Genomic DNA, 22,166 nt, shown 5'->3' on the forward strand with positions numbered 1-22,166 from the left:
CAAACCCGAGAGGCCAGGTGGCGGTAAGGAGGCTCCGCCCCCGGCTCCGGGCCCGCCCCCGGCTCCACCTCCTCCCCCTCTTCCCACCCACCCCCAACCGCAGCTCATCCTCGAGGGCGGAGAGAGGTGGCATTTGAGTCCTCCGGTATCCCAGCAGGCAGTGCAGCCTAGAGACGCTGACAAAGGAGCGGAGGGGCAGTCGCAGCTGCTTTCCGAGGAGCCGGGGTTGCCGAGGTGAGAGTCCCCCCCGCCGTCCCGTCACCCACTTCCTCCGACTTCGGGAAGACGTGGAAGTTACGTTGCCGAGAGACCCCGCGCGCAGAATGCGCCGTCCCCAGCCCCCGAGCTCGGCTCTGTGACTGACGGCGGGGCTCGGCGGCGCCGGGCTGCGGGTGGGAGGTGGGGAGCGGGCAGATGGAGCCCTTTCTGCCCCATCTCTGACTGTCAGCTGCCCCGCCGCCCGCGGAGCCCGGCCCCAGGGTCCGGCCGGCCCGTGCGTGCCTTTCCCGTGCCCGCCTTTCCCGTGCCCGGGCGGCGGCAGCAGGCTCGGGATCCTCCCGGTGCCCGCCCGGCAGAGTTCGGTCGCCCCGGGGATGAGACTCCAGGGACAACTCTTTGGCGGATGTGGCGAGGAGGGCTAGGGAAGGGAGGCTGACTCCCCATTCGGGGTGACACCGTCCTCTCCCTAACTCCTCCTTCCCCCAACCCAGCCGGTCCCCCCCCCCCCCCTCGGCGAGCAACTGGAAGGAAATCGGCGGGGCTGGAGCGAGGCGTCCCGGGATGGCTGGAGGGAGGTGAAAGTGGGGTGGCGAGGCAGAGAGGGAGAGCGAACGCCTTCGCGGGGTAGTGGCGGGGGGTGGCGGGGGTACGTGGCCTGCATCCGTCCCCCTTCCTGGACCTCCGCACGGATCCTGATGGTTGCACCAGCTGCTCGGCTGTAAACAGGCTCACATGACCGGTTTCACATGGAGCCGGCCGGTGTGGGGATGAAGGCTGGAAAGGCTGGGCCCCAATCAGGTGGAGCTTCAGTCCTAGGACAGACCGTTTCAGACTCCCTCTCCTGCCCTCCAGCCCTTATTCAGTGTTCTGCGGTTTCCCCTCTGGGTAAAGTAACTGACAATCTGCCCTCTCGGGACTGAAGTTGCTTTTCTGCCCCAGTAGAAGCCAAGAGACCTCACCTCGGGGAATGAGAGGGCAAAATACTAAATGAAAGCGGTCCCCCCCCCCTTTTTTTTTGACCGTTGAGGGAAATAAAGAGATGGACGCAGACCTGGAAAATGGGATCCTTTGGATCTTGCCTAAAAAGCAGTCCTGTTCTATCGGAATGCATTGCGTTCTTAATGTGAATTCCAGAGAGAAGGAGGAAAGTCTCCTGTTTCAGCCAGGGCACACCTGGAATTTAATATATTCTTGCTGATGGAAATCTTGTCCATGTTTCCTTTAAGTGCTTGGAAATCTGCCTATAAAATGCTATATACAGGATATTGACCAGGGAGGGGACACCAACTTCTAGATTACATATATATGTGGTAGAAAGCAGTGGGAAGTTTGGAAAACAGGAAGCGGGGCCAAATGTGCCTTTCAAGTTGTTCACCTCTACGTACCCGAACAGGGTACAAGATTAAACTAGTTTCTGAAGCATTTCTGCAACTCTCAATTACAAGGTTTACTCAAATACCAGGATATTTGAAAATATGGAGTTTCTCAAATCTGTAAGGGGTAGTGGTGATAGATTCCCTTTACATGTAATATATAATTAGATGTAATGGGCAATATTCAGTATAAAGTTACCCCTTTGTAGGTGAAGACCGAAAACAGAACAAATGGCTTATAAAATAATGCATGTTTCTCCCCCTGAATCGTTCATGCACATTTTCTTCCCCAATTTTTTATTTTTAACTGTTTTCTCCTGAAGCTTTGACATTTAATTCTTTTTTTTTTTTTGAGAGGGTGGGGGCGGAGGCAGAGGGAGAGAAAATCTTAAGCAGGCTCCACACCCAGCATGGAGCCCGAGGTGGGGCTTGATCTCAGGATCCTGAGATCATGACCTGAGCCGAAAATCAAGAGACGCTTAGCCAACTGAGCCACCCAGGTGCCCCTTAACTCTAATTTCTGAAAAACAATTAAGAAACTACAAGAAAAGCTTCCCCATCCTATAATAGCCCAATAAAGTAAGTAATTTGCTACTTTTTTCTGTTTTTAAAAATGTTTAAGATGAAAAATAGAGGAATTTTACATATCATCTAAAATTTAAATGGGCAGATGATCAGTGTTGCTCTGAATCTTGTTTTGCCATCTTGTAGTATTGTAGAGAATCTTGCCCTACAATAAATAGATGAAGTGATTTACTCTTTGAGGCCTTCTTTTTCCTCATCTGTAATACGAAAGTTTTGTTTAATCTCCAGGGTCCCTTATGGCTCTCAAATTCCATAAAATAGTGCAGTTTTTGATTGGGAACTACTCTTGGACAAAATAAGATGGTCAAATAAGCCAAGTTATTGGTATCAGCTGGAAGAACATGCAGTCTATAACAAGAGCTATCCAGAATCCTAAAGAAATAGGGATTGTGCTCTGCAAAATTCTCTTTAGGTAAATTAGCCATATGGGTTGACCTGGACCCCTCTCTCCTCTCAGTCAGGAAATTGAAGATTGCCTCAGCTAAATCCTGCCTCCAAAATTAGAAAGAACAGTTCACACCCGACTTTCTTGACCTTTAGGGCATTGTACAGCGTGGTTCTTCATCCCAGCTTCTTCCAGAATTAAGTGGGCTATGTGGTCAGTGATGAAGTTAGGATGAAAAGAAGGCTCTAGCAGGGTCTCACCTTGGCAGTGCCTTGGTTACATAGATCCCCAGAACCAATGGCCTTTTTCAGCTTTGCAGCGTTTGAGATTTAATTTTGCCAGCACATCCCAAAATTGGCAGTCTCAAGGATTGATTCACGCTAACCAAACTACAAAAGATTTTTATGTTAATATATGAACACCAGTTGACTAACTTCCCGTGAGAAGTCGAACTGCCAAGCTGACCAAGACGACTCGTGGATAAGCCCGGGTACCCTTTGCTTTTGATGCTATGGAAACACAGACATTGTGCTCCATCTCCCCCCTTTTTTCTAGGGACTGTGTGGAACACTCCTTTCTTAAAATACCTAGTGGTTGATACCTTCGACAAGGTTACAGCTTTTATGTGAAAACCCTTGCAGTCACACCTTCGTATGGATATATCCTAGTCACCTGATTGAGTCTGGGCCACCTGTAAAACATCTCTAAAATCGGTTTCCTCTCCATTCCTCCTGCCTTCATCTAGGCCCTCACTTCATGCCACATTGATTCAAGGGTGACTTGGTTTTTCCTGTAACTCCTCTGGAGCCCGCTGTTGTGCTTAAATGGTCAGCGGCAACCCGATTCCTACTCCAGATCTTATCCAGTCCGTTCTCTGCTTAAGACCCTTGAGAGGGGGTGCCTGGGTGGCTCAGTCGTTAAGGCGTCTGCCTTCGGCTTGGGTCATGATCCCAGAGTCCTGGGATCGAGCCCCGCATCGGGCTCCCTGCTCAGCCAGGAGCCTGCTTCTCCCTCTCCTGCTCCCCCTGCTTGTGTTCTCTCTCTAGCTGTCTCTCTCTCTGTGTCAAGTAAATAAATAAAAATCTTAAAAAAAAAAAAAAGACCCTTCAGAGGTTGCCCATCACCCGAAGTAGTGGTTCTCAAAGTGCAGTATGCATCTGAATCATCTGGAGGGCGTATGAAAACAGAGGTGACTGGGCCCCAACCCCAGGATTTCTGGGGCAGCAGGTCTGGCCTGGGACCCAAGAACTGGCTTTTCTAGCAAGTTCCCAGGTGAAGCTGCTGCTGCTGGTCCGGTACCACATTTTGAGAACCACTGGCACCCAGAAGCAAGTCTCCACCCCCGAACTTGGCTTACAGGATTTTTCACCATCTCCCGCCACTCCTCCATACAGGCTATTTTTTAACCATGTGCTGTGCCAAAGCTCATCTTAAGAATCCCTTTCATGCTTCTACACATCTTCCTGGAATTCACCCCCCTCTCCACTCCTACTGCAAACTCCTATTTAAGGCAGCCTGGCACTTTCTTTATGCTCCTAGAGCTTTTTTATCTACCAGCATTTTAACACTTGTCACATCATATCCTAATTACCATGTATATCTGTTTTTCCTGCTAGACTGAATTTTTCAAGGGCTGAGACAGTGTTTTCATCTTTTCTCCATATTCCTCAGCACCGGGCCTAGCACATAATAGGTGCTCAGTTAATGTTCCATGAATGAACTTGTGATTCTAAAACTCTGGAGAGGGCCATAGGTAGCAACATATGTATTTATTTTTTTAAAGATTTTATTTGTCAGAGAGCACAAGCAGGGGGAGCAGCAGGCAGAGGGAGAAGCAGGCTACCCGCTGAGCAGGGAGACTGACATGGGGCTCGATCCCATCATGACCTGAGCCGAAGGCAGATGGTTAACCGACTGAGCCACCCAGGCGCCCCACAATATATGTATTTCATATAATGAATTCATACGGATTTTGCTTTGAGAATCACACATCTTGAAATACCTTCAAATACCTTGAAATACATTGAGATATTGTAAAACAAAGATGGGAAATAACTAGTTTTAAGAAAAATGCTTTTAAAACTGATGCTGCTGGAGGGCATCCTTATTTTTTTTAAATCTTAAAATGTACTCAACTTTTCCATCTTGAATAGAAAATAGCCTGTCATCACCTTATTTATAGCCATTCAGTCCCATTGGTAAGACATCACATTACACGAAAAACCTAGAAAATGTGTGGAAACCAAATGGCCTAATACTGCACAATGAATGATTGAACCTATAAAGTGGACATTAGAACATGGCTTGTGAAAGACTTGACTTTATTTTTTTTTTAAGATTTTATTTATTTGACAGAGACAGAGAGGGAACACAAGCAGGGGGAGTGGGAGAGGGAGAAGCAGGCTTCGCGCCGAGCAGGGAGCCGACGTGGGGCTCGATCCCAGGACCCTGGGATCATGACCTGAGCCAAAGGCAGACGCTTAACCGACTGAGCCACCCAGGTGTCCCCAAAACACTTGACTTTAGGAATATACCAGCCATTAAAAATCCTGAGAGACAATACTGGAGATTAAAAGAGGAAGAGAGCAGAGCTGATGAAATGGGAAGGAAAGAAGAGGTTTGAATAACAGACTAAAGCAGAAGAACTTAATTGCTCTTAACTGTTTAGTATTTCACTGGCCATTGGCAGACCACACCAAGTATGGAGGAAGGAGATAGATAGTCTTTGTGCCCAGATAAAAGGGAGCTGGCCCGGAGGTGGAGCTGGGAACCCTAATCGGAGTAAAGACAAGAAGCAGGGAGAGGCGGTAAGGAGCAGGTGCACTGTGGCCCAGCAGATGGGTTTCTGGGGAATCTGGACTTGGGATAATCCTTAGCTGTTTCAAGCTTGAAACCACTTCAGCACAGGAATCCCCAAGGACCACTTATTTCATTTGATTTTTCTCGCAGCCTCCTCTTTCCAAAAAAAAAAAGGGGGAGGAAGGGGAGGGGAGGGTAAATGACAATATGCTTTTAAAGTGGTGTCTGTTTTAAATCTCCATTTTGAATCTGTGGTGAGCAAAGGTATTGAAACTCTCATTTATCTCAGGGTCTGATCTTTCCCTTCTTGTCAGTCTAAAGTGAGGAAAACAGAAAATGATCACACTTTAGGGTACTGGTCTCCCTGGACTGATGGTGGAAGTGTGAGGACTTCATGTGTTTAGGCAAGTGTGTGTGTGTGTGTGTGTGTGTGTGTGTGTGTGTGTGTGTGTGTGCGCGCGTGCGCACGCGTGTGAGAGAGTAGTTTGCAAACTGGTCACAAGGTGGTGTACACACATAAGGTTTTCTTTCCAAATTTCATTCACGATTGCATTTCTGTGCCTTTGGTACAGAGGGAAAGGACAAGGCAGCTCCCGAGTCACCAGCTGCACTGCTTCCCTGTGACGTCGGGGCTACCTTGGAGCCTAGCTGGGCACTGAGGAGCCAGGGCTAATGATGAGAGGGAAACGGGGAGGGGTGGGGAGAGGCGGCCGGGAGTGCGGATTCTCTGTCCTCCACTTACCCCAACCCACGGCAAGCAGCTGCCATAGACTGGCTGTTCTTTTAAGTGGGATCCTTTCCCTGTCTTTTATGGACAAAGTGTGTTCGGCCATGAGGAAGAGGAATGTCCCTTGATGGAGGAAACCGTTATTAGTAAACACCTGTAGGCAAGCTGATAAGTTCAGTATCTGCTAAGTGCCTAACACTGAGCTTGGGTCTATGTAGGATGAGGGGGAAAAAAAAAAAAACCCTACGGAGAAACAATATGGCATTATGCTTGAAGTTTGGGGAGTCCAAATTAACCCACACAAAACAAATGTCAGAATATTCAGTCAATACAGTAAGTACATTAAAAGGTAATGTAATAAAATCAGTGAGATCATGTAGATCAGAGAAGTAGAGGAAGACCACAAGGAGGGGAAATTTGAAGGCAGCTTTGAAGAATGAGGAACATTTTGGTGTCCAGAGAGGTAGACTACAGAATAAACCTTGGTTACTAATGCTCTCATGGATAGTTACCAACGACAGCCATAGGTCCTGGTTCATAATCAGGAAAAGAAAGCATGCCCAACTTAGTTAAGTGAAACTGTCTCTCAATTGTTTTTCTTTATAAAACTGAAAAGGAAACACATGTATCAAGACTTGAATTTTGGGTCATCCTTTGAGAACTCTTCTGGAGAAGCAGGGAACTTTCTAGAGATGAGGGCATGTGTGACAATGTGACAGTGAGCATCAGAGGCAGGACTTTTGAAATGAGACACAGAGGAGACGGAACCATTTAGGAAAGTGTGAGTCTGGAGACCAGAGATCTGCCACCAGCACCTTGTGTGACCTTGGGTAAGTCCTTTAACTATGCTGGGCCTGCTTTCCTCAGAGGTAAAATGAGAAGGGCTGGGAGCTCACATTCTTTGACTTTGTGTGTGTTTGACTTTTGGAAAGCAACCTCATAAACCGATTTGGAGTCAGGTTTTACCGGCTTAGTATATAATCTTTCCCCAGAATTTTTTCACTTTATCATTTTGCAGTGTGGACGGGAGGAAAGAGAAAGTGTTAGTCGCTGGAAAACCATCAATTAGAGGCAGGTGTTCCGCTTCATTATGTTGGTTGGCAGAATCTCTGATACTGCTCTGGTGACCTGGTGCTAATTCCCCCCTAATTTCCATTGGTCGGAGTTCAGGAGGCAATTTATATCTTAGCCAAGATAAGTGAGAAATGGGAACAGGGATACAAAAAGAAAGAATAAACTGCTAAAAACCGATGAAACACTTCTTAAACACTGATCGGGGGATAGACAGCCTATTTATTGACAGTTCCTGGGGAAAAGCGTTCATATTCAACTCGTCAAGAGAAAGCTTCAAAATGAAAAGAATAAGAATTCTACTAAACCATTATGTAAAGCTAGCGAAATTTCTACTCTGACTTTTTGTGCCAACGAACTTCCCCTTAAGGTTGGAAGAGTTTAGTGCTTGTTCTGTGTGGTTACTTTTGACTTCCCAGTCAGATTTATAAACCGTGTCATACTCCTTTATAACAAAAAGTTGCACATTTCCCTCAGTTTGCAAGCCCTCTTAAACCTTTTTTCTCACTGGAATGAGCTTCTGTTGCGTCTAAAATGATTTTAAAGAATTGAAATCATGACATTTAGCACATTGTTTAAGGCTCTCCATCTTATTAAAGGATCATGAATTGGAAAATGCAATTAACAGATTTTTCACACATTGTTTCTAAATTCCTTCTTTAGTTTCAAAACTGGCACCTTTTCCAAATTAGGCCCTGGAGGAGTTGTTGTTTAATTTGACTTAAACACCCCCCCCCCACACACACACACGCACGCAAACTTTTGAAGAGGTGTTCACAGGGTTCAGAATTCAAAAGATAGAAGATGGAAAAAGGTATCCAGAGGAAACTGCCCTTCCACCCCTGTCCCTAGCTGCTCAGGTAGTTTCTCCAGGGGCAGCCCTGGCTATCCTTCCAAAGATCTTTTACCCAGAGTGGGGAAACCTCCCTCTCCCACACAGATGGTGGCACACTCTCTACTCTGCATTGTACCTTGCTTTTCTCACTTAACACTGCACTTGACGGTCAGTCCGTACCTCCATGACACAGAGGGCTTCCTCTTTCTTCTTGGCGGCTTCTGGGCCTCCCAGCAAATGGCTGTATCATACTTTATCTCATGACCACCCCCCCCCCTTAAGGGACAGTTGGGCTGTTTCCATCTTTGACTATTGACAACAACAGCTAACCCTTGTTGAGTGCCAAGCTTTGTTCTGTGTGCCTCCCATAAATCATTTTATTTACTCCTCAGTACTGAGGATTAAAATACTTCCACGTATGTGGTTTCGCACAAGAGGAATATTTATGCCGGCTGAATTCCTAGAAGTAGAATCTCTAGATCGGAGGACGTGTGTGTTTACTTGTGGCAGGTAGAGTCCGTGTGCCAGTTTATATCCCTGTCAGCAACATTAGGAACATGCCTGGATGCTCCGTGCTATCAAACTTGTTGCCTTTCGCCAGTCTGGCAAGTAATAACGTGTATTTCGGTGTAGCTTTAGTTTGTATTTCTCTTATGAGTGAGGTTCTACCTCCCCTGGGAAGTTTAAAAACAGTTGGTCCTTTTCTGTAAAATATTGTAGCATTTGCTCATTTTTATGGTGAGTGCTTTTTCATAATAATTGGTATTTCCTCTACATCTAGTAGGGAAATCAGACCTGGCCTATGACTGAAAAAGTTCCTTTGGCTTTGCGTAGACTTTTTTTTTTTTTTTTTTTTTTTGCCATGTAGCATTTTAAGAGTTTTTCAGTAGTTGAATTTATCCATATTTTTTGGTTTCTGGTTGCTAGAAAGCCTCAGATTAGAAAAGAAAAAAAGATTTCCCATGGTTTCTAGTGTTTTACGGTTTTCTTTTTCTACATTTAAAACTTGGATCCATTTGAATTTACCCTGATAAAGTTTTGGAATTTTGTAAGGAATAAGGGATAAATTCAACTCTTTTCCCCCCTAGGTGGATACCCGGTTTTACCAGCATTTATTGACTAAACCGTTTTCCAGAAATCAGAGATGCTATGCCACATTTTTATTATTATTGTTTTTTAAGATATTTTAATTTATTCATTCAAGACACAGAGATACAGAGAGAGAGAATGTGAGCAGGGGGAGAAGCAGGCCCCCCACTGAGCAGGGAGCCTGACTTGGGGCTCAATCCCAGGACCCTGGGATCATGACCTGAGCCGAAGGCAGACGCTTAACCGACTGAGCCACCCAGGCGCCCCTAAATTCTCATCCTAACAACGTTTTAGAATGAGATGTTGAATACTATTTAGTGATGGCAAACTCGGATGTTGTGTTTCTGATAGCCAAGCTCACTAAGAAAGTAATAGAGCTAATTATTTTCTGTTGGAAAAAATATACCAAACTTCTGAGAGCACATTATCCAAATAGAAATGTGTATGGCCCTTAGCAAAAGAAAGAAATATGTGGCAAATAAAAACTCAAAATTAGAATGATTTCATCGGATGCTGTTCAGAATAATCTTAGTTTTATTGTATTACAGTGGAGAGTTAGTTAGCTGGAGTGGAAATGCTGAACTGTAGGCAGGAGGCCTGCCGACAGTATCTGTCTCTGTCTCTTCCTAATTTAATAACAACAGCAAACACTTAGAACATTGCCTGGCCTACAGTAAGTGCTAAAAGCGTTGCATGTCTTAATTAATTCAGTATATGTAATTAATAAAAAGTTTGTAATTGGTTATGAATGATACACATATTACATGGTATTACTAATAAAAATGTCAGTAGGTCCTTTCAAAAAAATAGGCCCTTTGGGAAAAAACAAAAACAAAACCCCAAACCCAACCCTGTCATGAGCTACATGCATGCTGTAATAGGAAGTAGTATGATGATCTGGGACAGCTTGTGGATTATGATCTTCCCAGCGTTGTCCCTCACCTTCACATTTCTGTGCCTTGGCATATGCTGTCCCCTAGGTCAGAATGCCCTTCCTACTGGTGTCCCCCCAACACGAAAGTATATGCCTTTTTTTTCTTTTTAAGATTTTATTTGAGAGAGACAGCGTGAGCGAGCATGAGCAAGGGTGGGGGGGGTGGAATGGGCGGTGGGGAGAAGCAGACTCCCCGCTGAGCAGGGAGCCCCATGCGGTCCTCGGCCTCGATCCCAGGACCCTGGGATCATGTCCCGAGCCGAGGGCAGATGCTTAGCCATCTGAGCCCCCCGGGCGCTCCTGCCTTTTTTGTTTTCTTTAGAGACTACCTCAAACGCCCCCTCCTTGCCCCTCTTCCAGGTAGAATTATTCATGTAATCTAATTCCCTAGCACTTTATATATAGTAGTATGCATTATAATAGAGGTAGCTTAAATACTGTTTTGTCCGTTAGATTTGAGTCTTTTTTTTTTTTTTTATTTGAGAGAGAGAATGAGATAGCATGAGAGGGGGTAGTTTCAGGGGGAGAAGCAGACTCCCTGCTGAGCGGGGAGCCCGATGCGGGACTCGATCCCGGGACTCCAGGATCATGACCTGAGCTGAAGGCAGTCACTCAACCAACTGAGCCACCCAGGCGCCCGAGTCTTTTTTTTTTTTTTTTTTTTAAGATTTTATTATTTAGAGAGCACAAGCAGGGGGAGAGGGAGAGAGAGCATCTCAAGCGGGCTCTATACTGAGCACAGAGCCCGACGCAGGGCTCGATCCCATGACCATGAGATCTTGACCTGAGCCAAAACCAAGAGTTGGTTACTCAACTGACTCTGCCACCCAGGTGCCCCGCAATTTGAGTCTTTTGAGGGCAGGGCCTGTGCATTATTCATCTTTGTATCTCTGCACAGCTCCTGACATAGTTCCTGGCTTATAACAGGTGTTCAGCTGAAAGAAAATAAAAATTTGCATACATGGTTATACAGTATCTCATTTGATAAAAGTTGGAAGGGCCTCAAGCAGAGTCGGCACACCAGCCCCTGATAGCTGGTAAAACCAAACAGTTTAATCTTGTGTTATATTGCTCTTTGAAGGTGTGGGAACTTGAACACAAAGTATGAAATGGTTTATGGGCTCTTTTAAAGGTGTCGTCTACAGAGTGAAAATCAGACATTTTCTGTGATCGTATTGTTTTAGTTTTTGCATTTTCAGAAGCCACATTCTTAGGATGCTAGCTAAATAAGAATGTTGTTGATTAAAATGAGATTAGGAAATAAACAGCAACATCACACCTATCAGACAGACTTCTGCTAGCTACAACTATTCAGGACATATTCAGGAACCCCACAAGGAATCCAAAAGGTCTCTAAATTGGAAGAAAAGGGCTCTCCTGAAGTCTGTGTACTTGACAGAGCCACTTGAATGCCAGAGCCTACGGACTGACTTTGAACTTTCATAGAAAACTTCCAAGGACTCCTTAACGAGTTTGGATTTTCGGCTTCCTTTCAAGACCTTTTTGCTTGTCTTGGGTTTTTGGTTAAAAAAAAAAAAAAAAAAAAAGATGAACTCTCTCACCCATGCTGCCAGAAGGCACTAACTAAGGCATTGTTGAAACGAGTGTAAAAGTAAGTCTCGTGTTTTTCTCCCATAACGCATGGAAACTTAATTTTTTTATTTTTTCGCCTTTGAGAATTCTGATTAGGTCACATAAAATGAGTTGTGACAATACTTAATTTGCTCTACTTCTTAAGAAATCCGAGGTTTTATTTTTTTAATTTATTTTTAAAGATTTTATGTATTTGACAGAGGGAACACAAGCAGGGGGGAGTGGGAGAGGGAGAAGCAGGCTTCCCGCGGAGCAGGGAGCCCAATGCGGGGCTCGATCCCAGGACGCTGGGATCATGACCTGAGCTGAAGGCAGATGCTTAATGACTGAGCCACCCAGGCGCCCCAAGAAATCCGAGGTTTTAAAGAGTGATGGCCCTTTGATCTCACCTCCTTGAAAGAGGGTGATTAATTTGAGGTAGCAAGACTTTATTCTAGTATTTATGTAATTTATCATAGGTTGAAATCTTGAGTGTGAAAGGAGCGTGTGTAAATTTCTTTGCATAGTTTGGAACAAACTGTGTAAGTAAGCCACGAGGAAAAGTCCAAGGGCATCTTTAAATGGTTTGGGGACCTGTTTTAATGCAAGCTGAACATTGCTTTTTGTTGGAGGGACAGCAAATGAAAACAGGTATCATTCGATTTCCTTCTCTCTTCTTCTCTTTCTAGATTGCCAAAATGCTTTGGAGTTTTTAACTAACTGACTTAAGAAAAGTCCAAAATAGATTTGAGACTGTAAAAACAGAAGCTGCAGCAAGGGGGATTCAGTGCCAATGCATCAACAAAAAAGACAGCCAGAGTTAGTGGAAGGAAATCTTCCCGTTTTTGTGTTTCCCACGGAGCTAATATTTTATGCAGATGACCAGTCAACACATAAGCAAGTGTTGACTCTGTATAATCCCTATGAGTTTGCCTTAAAGTTCAAAGGTGAGTCTCCTAGGTCTCTTTTATGGATTGTAACTAGTCCCTACTAATTGTTTACTTGTAGAAACTAATTTTTAAAAAACACTAATGGCCATTGTGACTTTTTCTTTTCAGTTTTGTGTACTACTCCAAATAAGTATGTTGTCGCTGATGCTGCAGGTGCAGTAAAGCCTCAGTGTTGTGTGGATATGTAAGTCAAAATCCCTTCCTGGTAACATGTTTTTAGTGTGTTAATATTTATGTGTTTAACTTGAAAAGGATCTCATCTTGAAGCCATTCCCACTTAGGCATTTATTACATTTTGAATTTTTACTGGGAGTTGTAGTCTCTTACAATTCTTTTTTAAATTTTATTTGTTGTTTTTTAAAGGTTATTTATTTGAGAGTGAGAGTGAGCGCACATGGTGGGGGGGTGCGGCGGGAGCAGAGGGAGAAGCAGACCCTGCGATAGATCATGACCTGAGCGGAAGGCAGATGATTAGCCGACTGAGCCACCCAGGCGTCCCAATCCCTCACAATTCTTAAGAAGCCCCTAAGATTCTAAACAGGTCGACCAAATCCTTAGTAATATTTCACGATGCTGGAGCTGATGTGTGTGTTAATATTTCCATGAACATCTCCTCAATTGTTGTGCTTGTAGTTATCGCGGGGTCGCTTATGAAGGTCAAGTTCTAACTCATTCCTTTAAATTTCCCTAGCTATAATGGAATTTAGCTTTCTTGGAACATCCTATTATAGTGACATTTGGGAAACTAGTAATACTACATTCACGGAACAATGGTAATATAAATTCATCTGAAATGATTCAGCTAATAAGCCTGGAAGTTAATCTCTACAAACAGGAAGCAAGTGTGTAGCTACTCATCTGTAAAAGGTTATCTGAGTTCTTCCAGATAATTTTGTCAGAAATTAAGTGTCAGATAGATGATTGTTTGTTCAAGCTGTTCATATGTAATTTTCACTTTAGAGCTAGTGGAGACCGGATGGAGCCATTGACCAGCTCTTAATTTAAGCTACCGAGTAAACTGTATTTGTTTAAACCTTCCATGAGAGTAAGAAGCAGAAGTTTTTTCTTCTGAATACGTTTTCATCCTCCCATATCCATAAAATGATGTATCTTTTGAGGACGTGTTTTCACAGGTTTCGTTTGATTTTCATTCAATACACAGTAAGCAAGGACTGTTCCAAAGAAATGTAGTCTCTTGCCAAATAAATGTGTTATCTTTGACCTAATTGGTTTGTGTTCTCTATTAAGAACGAGGTAAGATAAATGGAATTGTAGATCGCTCTTGTAAAATTGCAAGTGCTTTATACTCTTTTCAGAGGAAGACAGAAGTGTATTGTTAGCCTTCTGTTGCATTGGTCATACTGGTTACTTATTCAGTTGCTTGTTTTTACCTGTGTGCACGGACTTTCAGTTTTGAGTCTAGGTGAGGTTTGTTGCTTGCACAATAAATAAGTGGCAGTAGAAACCCACGAGACTTTGGTGAGGAAGAAAGTATTTCATATATCCTATTCAGTAACTATGGCTGCCTGCAGAGCTCAAGGGGGGAATAATGTCCTTGCTAAAAGGAATTTTCTTTACCTATCGTTCTTTTACTTCAGACTTTTATTCTGCATTGTAGAGTATGTGTTTTCATCAAATATTTTAGAATCACCCATTTCCTTTTTGGTTATGCTGTGACTTTTTTTTTTTTTTTTTAAGCATCATTAGCGACTTTCTGTATTTGAACATTTGGTTACAGTTAGTTAATGTTCTCCTGTATGAAATCTCGGGCTGACTTCTGTTTGACAGGCCCCCAGAAACCTAAATAGCATTTATTTTTTAATGTTTTCAGTGTGATTCGTCATAGAGATGTTCAATCCTGTCACTATGGCGTAAAAGACAAGTTCCGCCTTCAAGTTTCCGAGCAAAGCCAGAGGAAGGCTTTAGGAAGGAAAGAGGTTGTGGCTCTTCTTCTCCCATCTGCCAAAGAACAACAAAAGGAAGAAGACGAAAAAAGGATAAAGGAACATTTAACCGAAAGTTTATTTTTTGAGCAGTCCTTTCAACCAGGTAGTTTTGGGGTTGCTTTTAAAGCCCGTTGGCGCTCTTAACGCATTTCTAACTGGAAAAAAGTCATCAGGGAGCTAAGAATCATGACTAGAAAAATGATCTGCCACTTTCCACCTAATTAACTACTTCAGAACGGAACCGAACTAGAGATCAGGTACCGAAAAACTGAGCAAGAGGCCTAGAGCTGGACTCAAAATGAGGAGAGAAGCTCTCGGCCGCCGAGGCTGTAAGGAGAAGGCCGAGTGTTGCTATCGCCTCTGAAATGTGTCGACCCGACAGTGCAGCCCCCCTGTACTTTCGAAGGCTAGCACGATTTGGCAATTATATACTTTTGTTTCTGTGACTTTCCCGTATCCTTTCTCATTTAATGAGTTCGAAGAAGGAGAGAGATTGTGTTTGGCAATAGGCCAAGCTTGGTGCGCTGTTCATATTATTTTGGAAAAAAAAAATCTCATTAAAGTTGAAGTTAATTAAACCAAGTAGATTATAATACCCCCTGTGGGCTATTAATTGAATCCCTCTCCACTCCTCGTTTCCTTCCAGCTTAGCCATTCAGGAGTGTTATCGTATATTCTTTCAACATTGACGCTGTCCTCATATTCAACTCTCTGGACGTCATTCCTCCTCCCTCTTAAAGTCTCATTATCTCCTTCCAACCCCATTATAAGAGGAGGAAGATAAAATTTTCCACAGAAAAACATGGAAACTTTTTGATAGTGATCTATGGATGTGATAGCAGCTCTCCTTGAAATTGCAGCATTATCGATGAGGAATTAAAAACAAATCTACTTGTCATTACATTAATTCACAGGTCCCTATCAGTTTGTTCATCTTAGAGCTTAGAGTGTTTATCTGGGTAACACAGGGAGTAATGCCTCTTTGATTTACTGCGGGCAGGAGTCTTCTCCATCCATGTATGGAGTGCCCAGGTTTTCTGGTGACACCGAGACTAGGGACTAGGTAGAAGCCAGTAGATTGCTTCTTCTCAACAACTGTTACTGACCAACAGGACTAGATTTTTCATCTTTTGAAGCTGAAAGAGAGCCTCTGGTAAATGTCACTTTGATCTCCAATCAGTATTGTGGAGTTGGCTTACACATGTGTATGGAAATGCAGGATTTCTCCCTTGGAGATACCTCCTCTAGAATAAGAAAAGTCACATAATGACTCTTTGGTTTTTGATGTTCAATTCCTAATTTAAAGGAAAACGGCCATTGGCTCATTTCTGTATTTAACAGACCAGTTTAATAGCCCCCCCCCCAAATAATAAGGATTAAAAGTTTTCTTTTTTTTCCCTTTATTTTAAAACTTATTAGAATTCAGGTGAAAATCATCCTAAAGGCCTAAATAATTACAGTGTGTATTAATTGAGCATTTCATTCTTATTTTCTTTGGACAGTGAACCTTTGGTATCTGAAGCATATTAGAGAATTCTTCTAATTGTAAAATCCCTAAGTAGATAAATGAAGGAGGTGATTTCTGTTTTGGGGAAAAAAAAAAAAAACAACTCTCTAAGCCATCCATGTCAGGAAGCCCAATGAAGACAAGCACCTTATTTGTCTAGTTAACTCTCATGTCCTTGGCCACGAGCAGAATGCCCAGCACAGAGTAGTGTGTGCATGGGTTTCACTAGGAGGGCTGGACTTCTCATCCAGTGGGGTCTGTTGGATTGGTTTGCTTTGTCTCACAAGGTTTCCATGGCTCTTGCCACTCTTCAGAGCAAGGAGCGACACCACAGTAGAGCCCCGTATGAAGTCCTGGCCGACAGGTCCAGTTTGCAAGCAGTTCCCCCCACGTTCCTAATAACGTGGTAGGAAACTGAGGAAAGTTTTCTTCTTTAATAGTGTGTAATGGTGCCTGATTTAGTCCATGTGGACAAAGTGATATTTTTCACTTGTTTATTAAATGAATAGTAAATTACGTGTGGTTTCCAGTATGTAAAATTCTATGGCTTTTCATTAAGTGTCTCTGACCTCAAATGTTGAAACGAATCGAGATTGTTTGGGGGGAGGTTTTAAAATGTCATTATTTTTGCACATCTTTAGCTTAGAGAAATGATTATTAGACATATTGCAAGTGCAACAGTGTCGTGAGGCTCTGTGAACCAGCCAGAAAATGGTCAGAGGCTAGATCGTGAAAGATGCAGATTTTATAAATGTGTTTTTATAAGTGTATCAAAAGGCAGGAAAATGAGAAATTTCTTCTCAAGTTGATTGTACCTTTAAAAGACATAGCAGTAACAAATTCATAAAGGAAAACAGCACCTACAATCCCACACACTTAACAAATCTGCTTACATAAGTGTTCCGTGTTATTTTCCAGACCTTGTCTATGTGCATAAGTACATTCATATATATATATATTTTTTTTCATTTAACAGAAATTTAAGAGAAACCCACAAAGCATACTTTAACAAAATACCAAAGCCCAGGTTATTAAAAAGATGTTTTGAAAAGATGCAGCTGCATCTTGGTGGGTTTGTCTTAATTACATTGCTAATGAACTGCTACGTCTATGCAGTGTTTTGAGTCCGTGCCCTCTGGCTTAAGAAAATTACACCCTTTATTATTGTTTATAATAATAAAAGATTGAAAATGACCTAAAAGTCCATCAACTGGGGATTGGATTAAATTATGAATATTCATAAGATGGGATGCCAGGTAGCCATTTATTTCCAAGGATCTGATAGAATGACAGATGCTTATACATTGACATAGAAAGAGGCTCATATATGTATTTCGGAGAGGAAAGAACAGTTACAGAACGGTATGCATATTATGGTCTCATTTATGTTAAAAAAATTTTTTTTTACATGTTTATGTGGGTATTTATAAACTCTGAAAGGATCTGTACCAAGCTGTTAACAGTGTTCTCTCTAGGAGGGTGAGACTGATCAGGAACCTCTGTTTTCTATAGCTCTATAAAATTTTTACAACAATCTTGTAGTATCAGAAGAAAAGCCATTTCCACTTTGAAAAATTGCAAGCATCTATGCAAATGTCTTTGGAATTTCTCTAAATACTAAAAATTCCTTGAAATTATCTTTATTGTGGGTTTCAGCCAGCGGCGTAGTAGGTCATAAATAAATGTTTGCCTTGAAAGCTTATCTCTGCAGCAAATATAAATACAAAGATACTTCATTTACTAACTAAAAATAAGACTTGTTTTTAGGTATTTATGCTGTTGTTTCGTCTCAAGCAATAATCACTATAAAATTTGAATTTGTTTTCACCCATCTGGCTTTGGCAAGGCTCAATTAAACTTCGCACAACAGCTAAGGTATTAATAATTTAGAAAAGCTGCATTTAATAATAAAATGAACAGTGTTATTTCATTAATAAAACACAAGATTGTGTTGCTGTTGGCTATTCCTTTTAATGAAAGAAGGGTGGTGGGAAAAGCTCTATGACAGAAGATACTGTTACCAGGTTTCTTAAAAATATGGGTATGAATATTACACACATACAGCAAAGCACTGCTAATGTTTTTTAGATTTTCTTTTATTGTAGTAAGAACACTTAACTCACAAATGTTTAAATGTACAATACAGTATTCGCTATAGGCACAGTGTTGTACAGTAGAGCTCTAGAACTTACTCATCTTGCTTAATTGAAACATTATGCCCATGATTAGTAACTCCCATTTATTTTTTTTGGAAGATTTTATTTTATTTTTTTAAGATTCCAGTTATTAGAGAACATGAGCAGGGAGGAGCGGGGCAGAGGCAGAGGGAGAAGCAGGCTCCCCGCTGAGCAGGGAGCCTGACACGGGGCTCGATCCCGGGACCCCGGGATCATGACCCGAGCCGAAGGCAGACGCTTAACTGACTGAGCCACCCAGGCACCCCAGTAACTCCCATTTTAAACGCACCCCCAATCCCTAGTTACCACCGTTCTACTCTCTGATTCTGAGTTGGACTGTGTTTTAGATACCTCATGTAAGTGCAATCATGCAGTATTTGTCCTGCTGTGACTGGTTTATTTCATGTAGCATAATACTTGCTAGGTATTGTTTCTGCTTCCTTGGCTGTAAATGGGATAGAGCAGAGGACAAGAATTTTCACAGGTAGCTTTTTAAAAAGATTTTATTGAGAGAGCGAGAGGGAGAGAGCACGAGCAGGGGGGGAGAGGGGCAGAGGAAGAGGGAGGAGCAGAAGCAGACTGACTGCCTGCTGAGCAGGGAGCCCGACGCGGGGTTCGATCCTAGGGCCCCGGGATCATGACCTGAGCCAAAGGTAGACGCTTCACCGACTTGAGCTGAGCCCCCCCAGACGCCCCCACAGGTAGCTTTAAAACACTCATGTAGTGCTTTGCTGCTGCTTTTACTGTTTTCAAAAATGGTAGCAGGATGCTACAGTTATGAGGACCAAACCTGTCTACCTAAGATACTCTCAGAAGGCAGTGGGCTCCAGAATGGAGTAAGAGACACAAGCCATCCATTGGGGTACAGGAAGAAAATATCAGAACTTCAATTTCTATTTCTAGTCCATTCTTTAAAAATTCTGTTGGTATATTTTATAAACACATACAGACGATGCATGCTTGACCACTTTCTACTCATTAGGGTGAGGCGGGGGTGGGTAAGGATGGTGACCTTTCAGTAGGAACTTACTACCTCACAATGCTGTTTCAACATTCCATTTCTGTAACGACTCAGAGACATTATGGGCTTCCAGATAAGTCCAGCAGATACGTCCCTATGGCATGGAAATGATGGGCAAAGAGTCAGAAGTAAGACAAAACCAGCATCCTGGTGAGTGGTAGACCGTCTGTGCGAATGAACTTTGGTCTTGGGGCATTTTTAGAAGCAAGCTCAGGAATTGTTGTCTTTTTACAGAGAACAGAGCTGTGTCCTCGGGACCTAGCTTCCTAACTGTCTTCCTGGGAGTGGTGTGCATTGCAGCTTTGATGCTTCCCACACTGGGGGATGCGGGATCGCTGGTGCCCCTCTACCTCCACTTAAGTGTGAATCAGAAGTTAGTGGCTGCTTATATCTTGGGTAAGTGCTCCAAAGCTGCGCGTGGGGTGTGTGTGTGTGCGGAGGTGGTGGTTGTGGCCTTAGATGTGTAAGGGGCCATGGTGCTCGTGCTGCTTTAATTTTTTTTTTTTTTTTGATAGAAAAACAGGTAAGATTGCTTCAAAAGCTTGTGTTGAGGTAAAGTGCATTTTAAGATTTAATGTTTTGGCTTACATTTTGTTCTTTTTTTTTTTTTCCTTTTTAAGTTTATGTAAGTCCTCTTTACACGTGTGGGGGCTCAAACTCACGACCCCAAGATCGACAGTCCCATGCTTTACTGACTAAGCTAGCCAGGTGCCCCGACAATGAGTTCTTTGTAGCTGATTGATCCAGCACCTAATGCTATATTCAGTTGTTTTCATTTTGCTGACTTGCGATGGTATAAAACAGGTCTAAAATGTAAGATGTGTATATTGCCCCATCCAGCATTTCTACTTCTAGGAACTGATCCCAGGGAAACCCTTAGACAAAGTGCATACAGTGATAAAGGTGAACAATGCAGCCTTGTTTAACACTGTGAACCTTTCTCTTTAAACCAGTTCCCAGATTTCCTGTTAAGTCATTCTTTCAGTCATCCTGGCTTGAAATCTTATAATTAGTTTAACTGAACAAACAGTTCCTCAGTCCCTGCCATGTGTCAGGGATTAGGGATCCAGTCACGACTGTCTTCATAGTCTCCTGTCACCTCTTCCGAGAGGCCAACTCTTTTCAGTACTCTCTCAGTACTCCTTGGTATGCTCTCTTTTTTGATCTTTATTTTTTTAAAGATCTTATTTATTTGACAGAGAGCGCGCACGAGCAGGGGGGACGGGCAGAGGGAGAGGGAGAAGCAGGCTCCCCGCTGAGCAGGGAGCCCGACGCGGGGCTTGATCCCAGGACCCCGGGATCATGGCCTGAGCGGAAGGCAGACGCTTCACCGACTGAGCCACCCAGGCGCCCCTGTGCTCCCTTTAAGTTTCAAAATTGTCTTCTCGGTTCGGCTTCCTGCCTTCTATCTGTGTCCCTTCTCTTCCCATCCCCGTCCCCCCCCCCGCAACCCGTTATTTTAACCCGCCAAATGCCCCATTGCCTTGCTGTCAGATGGATTTCCATTCTGGTTTGGTTTCACCCCCGCCACTCCCTGCCCGGGAGCCATCAAGGACCCCCCAGAGCCCACAGAAAGAAGTAGGACTCCGTAGTTGGGCCTCCGAGGCTCTCCACCCTGAGACCTCTTTGAGCCAGTCTCGTCCAGCTGATTGCCTAAGTCCTTGATCCCAGCCTGTGAGGTTAGTCCCGAAAAGCTCATCGAAGAGTCTGGTCAGCCCCCTTGTCCCCACTTTGCCGTCCCTGCACCTGAAATGCCTGCTGATCTCCTTGTTCCTTATCATTCCTGTCCACCTCTTAGGCTTATTTCAGCTTTACCTCTGGGGCATCTTTTCTGACCTGCCCTGGTCCTACGGGATTGTTCTCCCCTCTCTGTGCTTTATCCCTCACCACTTTTTTTTTTTTAACCACTTATTTAGGACCGAGCATATTCTTACATTATTAAATTTTTATGGTTTCATGTATGGAGTCTCTTCAAAAGAGACAAGCCCAGCAGGAATACTATGCTTCTGTGTCTTTGTGGTCCTAGAGTCCTGGGATACAAATAGGCTCGACACGTTTTTGTTGATGAAGTTGGCCGGCTTTACTGACACTTTAAAATGCCACGTCTGCTGTTCTTATAGCTGATGGGACTGGATAAAGTGGGAGGGATATTTAATAGTTAAAAAATTAGCTATGGCCAGACATTAGTGATTTAATTAAATCTATCCAGTGACTGCCCATTGCTGTAAATTGGATTTCTTCTGTATAATATCAACTAAATTCAAACTGACTTTGGATTCTTGGTGGAGTGCCTGTCTCTGTGCTGTATTTTATTTGCTCCTTGAGATCTAAACAATGGCTTATTGAATGGAAGACTTTGTAAAATGCATGGCTTTAACTGTTCTCCAATTTTTTTTCTTTCAGGTCTCATCACAGTGGCTATACTTAGAACATGAGCAAGGAATTCAGTTGACTTCTGAAGTAAATTTATCTCGCAAATATGAATGTGGACTGCCTTTTATCTCTCTTTCACTCCATTAACATGCTACAAACTATTGAATGATTTACAGTAATTGCAAAAGTATAATATATATTTTAAATTACTCTATAATTTTATTGGAAGGACTCCAATACATTATGTTACAGACAGCAAGGATGCTTCTGAGCGACGCCTAGGAAATTATTTGAAGAAATTCTTTTTATATCTAAAGCTATTGTGCAAAAGACTTTAAAACACCTATTTTCTCATTTTTTTTTTTTCTAATTCACTTTGATTCTTAAGGTCATATGTCCTTCCAAGTGAAAGGCCTGAAAGAGCGAACTGACCAGCCTAAACATGAAATGACATTTATTTCCCTAACTACAAACAGCAATGTTACTATGTCAACGATACCTTGTCCTCTGTCATTATCAGCAGTTGCCATGGTGTTTTTAAAAATAAGTGTTACAGTTAATGCGTGGAGGGTAAAAAAAAAAAAAAAAAAAAAAAAAAAAAAA

General features: G+C 43.0%; 1 protein-coding gene across 2 annotated transcripts; it reads left to right on the plus strand.

Annotated features, from left to right (window-relative positions):
* Positions 1 to 109: 109 nt before the first annotated feature.
* Positions 110 to 22,160, plus strand: MOSPD1 (motile sperm domain containing 1). 2 transcript variants are annotated; one of them, XM_025852481.2, is made up of 7 exons: positions 154 to 234; positions 6,705 to 6,918; positions 12,279 to 12,536; positions 12,648 to 12,723; positions 14,371 to 14,588; positions 19,425 to 19,586; positions 21,594 to 22,160. In XM_025852481.2, the coding sequence occupies exons 3-7, from the start codon at positions 12,383 to 12,385 to the stop codon at positions 21,623 to 21,625; spliced, it is 642 nt and encodes a 213-aa protein (XP_025708266.1). In that variant the 5' UTR covers positions 154 to 234; positions 6,705 to 6,918; positions 12,279 to 12,382; the 3' UTR covers positions 21,626 to 22,160. The 2 variants fall into 2 exon arrangements, with proteins under 2 accessions (XP_025708265.1, XP_025708266.1); XM_025852480.2 differs by lacking the exon at positions 6,705 to 6,918 and having other exon boundaries at positions 110 to 234.
* The last annotated feature ends 6 nt before the right edge of the window (positions 22,161 to 22,166 follow it).

Source organism: Callorhinus ursinus, unplaced genomic scaffold, assembly GCF_003265705.2.
Source record: "Callorhinus ursinus isolate GAN/ISIS: 27379988/994484 unplaced genomic scaffold, GSC_fseal_2.0 scaffold33, whole genome shotgun sequence".
Taxonomy (NCBI): Eukaryota; Metazoa; Chordata; class Mammalia; order Carnivora; family Otariidae; genus Callorhinus; species Callorhinus ursinus.

Coding starts and splice junctions, on each gene's coding strand:
- MOSPD1 (XM_025852480.2), top strand. CDS start 12,383: ATGCATCAACAAAAAAGACAGCCAGAGTTAGTGGAAGGAAATCTTCCC. Junction 12,537..12,647: donor GTTTGCCTTAAAGTTCAAAG/GTGAGTCTCCTA, acceptor TTTTCTTTTCAG/TTTTGTGTACTACTCCAAAT. Junction 12,724..14,370: donor CCTCAGTGTTGTGTGGATAT/GTAAGTCAAAAT, acceptor TAATGTTTTCAG/TGTGATTCGTCATAGAGATG.